Source organism: Marmota monax, unplaced genomic scaffold (assembly GCF_021218885.2).
Source record: "Marmota monax isolate L192 unplaced genomic scaffold, Marmota_monax_Labrador192_F-V1.1 WCK01_AAM20220418_F8-fsc00102, whole genome shotgun sequence".
Taxonomy (NCBI): Eukaryota; Metazoa; Chordata; class Mammalia; order Rodentia; family Sciuridae; genus Marmota; species Marmota monax.
Genome location: NW_026692494.1, coordinates 1,274,125 through 1,277,091, shown reverse-complemented (window position 1 = coordinate 1,277,091; position 2,967 = coordinate 1,274,125). Strand labels below are relative to the sequence as shown.

The 2,967-nt window shown below is 52.2% G+C and overlaps 1 protein-coding gene across 1 annotated transcript; it reads left to right on the top strand.

Annotated features, from left to right (window-relative positions):
* Positions 1-653: 653 nt before the first annotated feature.
* Positions 654-1,598, top strand: LOC124092295 (olfactory receptor 2Z1). Its single transcript, XM_046443754.1, has one exon. The coding sequence runs from the start codon at positions 654-656 to the stop codon at positions 1,596-1,598; it is 945 nt and encodes a 314-aa protein (XP_046299710.1).
* The last annotated feature ends 1,369 nt before the right edge of the window (positions 1,599-2,967 follow it).

Below are 2,967 nucleotides of genomic sequence, written 5' to 3'. Positions count from 1 at the left end.
GAGCCACTACTCTACCATCCGAAGCAATGAAGCCATTAAAAATAGCCAAGCTCATTGGCCACTGTCCTTCCTACCACCCATGAGCTGCTGTCACAGTGCCTGTCTGGTTTGCACTTTGTAGAGTCACAGGGGCAGGTTGACTGTGTGGTGGGTCCTGATAGAGTTTTCCTCGCTCCATAGTCTCACCAGGCATTTGGACCCTTCTCTTGGTTTTCTTGCTACTTGTTGCTTCCGCTTTTCTTTGTCTCCCAACTCTTTTGGAATCTCCCCTTTACTCTGGCTCCAGGACTCCTGGAATGAAGGGCATTGAACATTCCACCAAGGTTTTGTTTCTGACTTTAATGTGGACCTCAGAACCTCAATGACAAGGATCACTGGGGAGCTCTCAGTTGGAGTGTGGCCAGCTGTTTCATTCAGAGACACAAGTTGCCCCTCTCCCAGCCTGTGCCTGTGACAGACACCACTCGCTGACCAAAGCTCACCCCTATGTACTGATTCTCCCTGTGGCCTCACGGCTCTTGGGACAGTATCCTGGGCAGTCGTTGCCATCCAATGGCAGTGACCATGTGGGCTGAAGTCATTTGCCACCCTCTCTGAGGCTTCTTGCCATAGGTCTCTCGTTCTTCTTGCAGCTAAAGTATGCTGTGAAGAGCATGAGGGATATGAATCAGTCGGTGGCCTCCGGCTTCTTTCTGGTGAACCTTTTCAGTGGCTCAGGGCCACGCAATGTCCTCTTCTCCCTGGTGGCCGCCATGTTTACCTTGGGTCTTCTGGGAAACACCATTCTGCTGTTCTTGATTCGCCTGGACGCCCGACTCCACACACCCATGTACTTCCTGCTCAGCCAGCTCTCCCTCTTTGATGTGGGTTTCCCCCTGGTCACTGTCCCCAAGATGGCCTCAGACTTCCTGCGGGGGGAAGGTTCCATCTCCTTTGGAGGTTGTGCAGCTCAAATATTCTTCCTGACACTGATGGGTGTGGCCGAGGGCGTCCTGCTGGCCCTCATGTCATACGACAGGTACGTCGCTGTGTGCCACCCCCTGCAGTACCCTGTGCTCATGAGACGCCGGGTGTGCCTGCTCATGGTGGGCTCCTCCTGGCTGGCAGGGGTACTCAACGCTTGCACCCAGACCTCCATCACCCTGCGCTTCCCCTACTGTGGCTCCCGCACCGTGGACCACTTCTTCTGCGAGGTGCCAGCCCTGCTGAAGCTCTCCTGTGCGGACACCTCGGCCTATGAGCGGGCGCTGTCCACCTCGGGAGTGCTGATCCTGGTGCTGCCGCTTGCCCTCATTGCCGCCTCCTATGGCCACGTGTTGCGGGCTGTTCTGCTCATGCGCTCGGAGGAGGCCCGAGGCAAGGCCTTGGCCACCTGCTCCTCGCACCTCACGGTCGTGGGCCTCTTCTATGGAGCTGCGGTGTTCATGTACATGGTGCCTGGTGCCTACCACAGCCCCCAGCAGGACAACGTGGTCTCCCTCTTCTACAGTCTGGTCACCCCGACTCTCAACCCCCTTATCTACAGTCTGAGGAACCGGGAGGTGCAGAGGGCTTTGGTCAAAGTGCTCAGCAGAGCTGGTCTCAAGGCAAAGTGGTGACCACACCCGGAACTGCTGGCAGGATCCCAGTGTCCCTTGATCCCACCTGTCTTTCCAGAGCACCCTCTGTGGAGCAGCTGCTGGGGCCTCATGTCCACAGCAGAGCATCTGTCCTGTTCCTCCAGCCTCCATAACCAGCCGTGCTCCTTTCCCGCCATGGACTTGTGGAAAGCAATGCTCAAGGTGCCAACCATCTTTAGTACATCCTTTCTGCAAAGGGGAGGCCTACCCCGTCAAGCTGAGGTCTCTCTGTTGTTGTTGATTATACCCACAACGATGAACTTGTTGGCAACTTGGTCTACCATGCATAGGTGGTTTCATGCTCAAGATGGCGTGAAGGTATTTAAGAGAAAGAGATCTAAAAGGGAAAAACGACTCACCAATGGTCACACTAAGAAAGCGGCCAAGCTGGGACTTGAACCCTTATCTTCCTGTGCCAAAGGCAGCCCTCCCACTGCTGTGATGTTTGCCTGCAAAGTGGAGACCCCGACTGCAATGTGTGTGTGTGTGTGTGTTGTGTGTGTTGGTGGGTTGTCTAGGCAACATCTGGAAGACCACCAGATTCTTGAAGATGTCAATCACTGCTCCAGGTGGATGGGGTCCACTTAATGGTATTTACAAAATATCTGTTAACCTTTGGGATTTATTGAGGTGTGCACTGTTGATTAGGGTCTGGTTACTTTGTCAATAGCCAGTTAGTATTTGGGGGGATGGAGGAAGTGCTGAATTTAGCTTCTCGTCAACAAATAATCCAGTTATTGGACCAGTTTCAACTGTGAAAAATACCTTCACAGCCTTATCAAGGTAAGGTGGATGGATGATAAATTGTGTACCTTTCGAGTGTGAAATGTGGTGAGTGTGGCCTGTCTACACACGACTGTGAATGAATCACCCTTCAAGACAGGGAGGGATACAGACGTCACCCACCAGCTTCTTTGTGCTCCTTTGTCACTTCTTCCATGATCTCCAAGCAGCCATTGATATCTCCAGGAACCACTGATGTCTCTACAGATTAGCTTCCAGTTTTTTGAGTTTTATATAGCATATGTATGTTTTGTGTGGCTTCTTTCACTCTGCAGAGTGTTTTGAGTGTTATTCATTCTTGAACCCATAGCTCGTTCCCTTTAATTGTTGAGAGACATCCCACTGCACACAGCGCCCTGGGAGCTCCCACCCACGTCCTCTGTTGTGAGGTGGCGACTAGAGCTTTCTTGGAGCTGCTGTTAACAGGGTGCGTCTCCTTCCCCCATTCTACCCATTTATGTCTTCTTGTCTAAAGGGCCTTTGCTGTAGGCAGTGTATAGTTGGGTCTTGCTATTTTACACAATTTCATCATCTCTGCCCTTTTCATTGAGGTAAAAATACACAT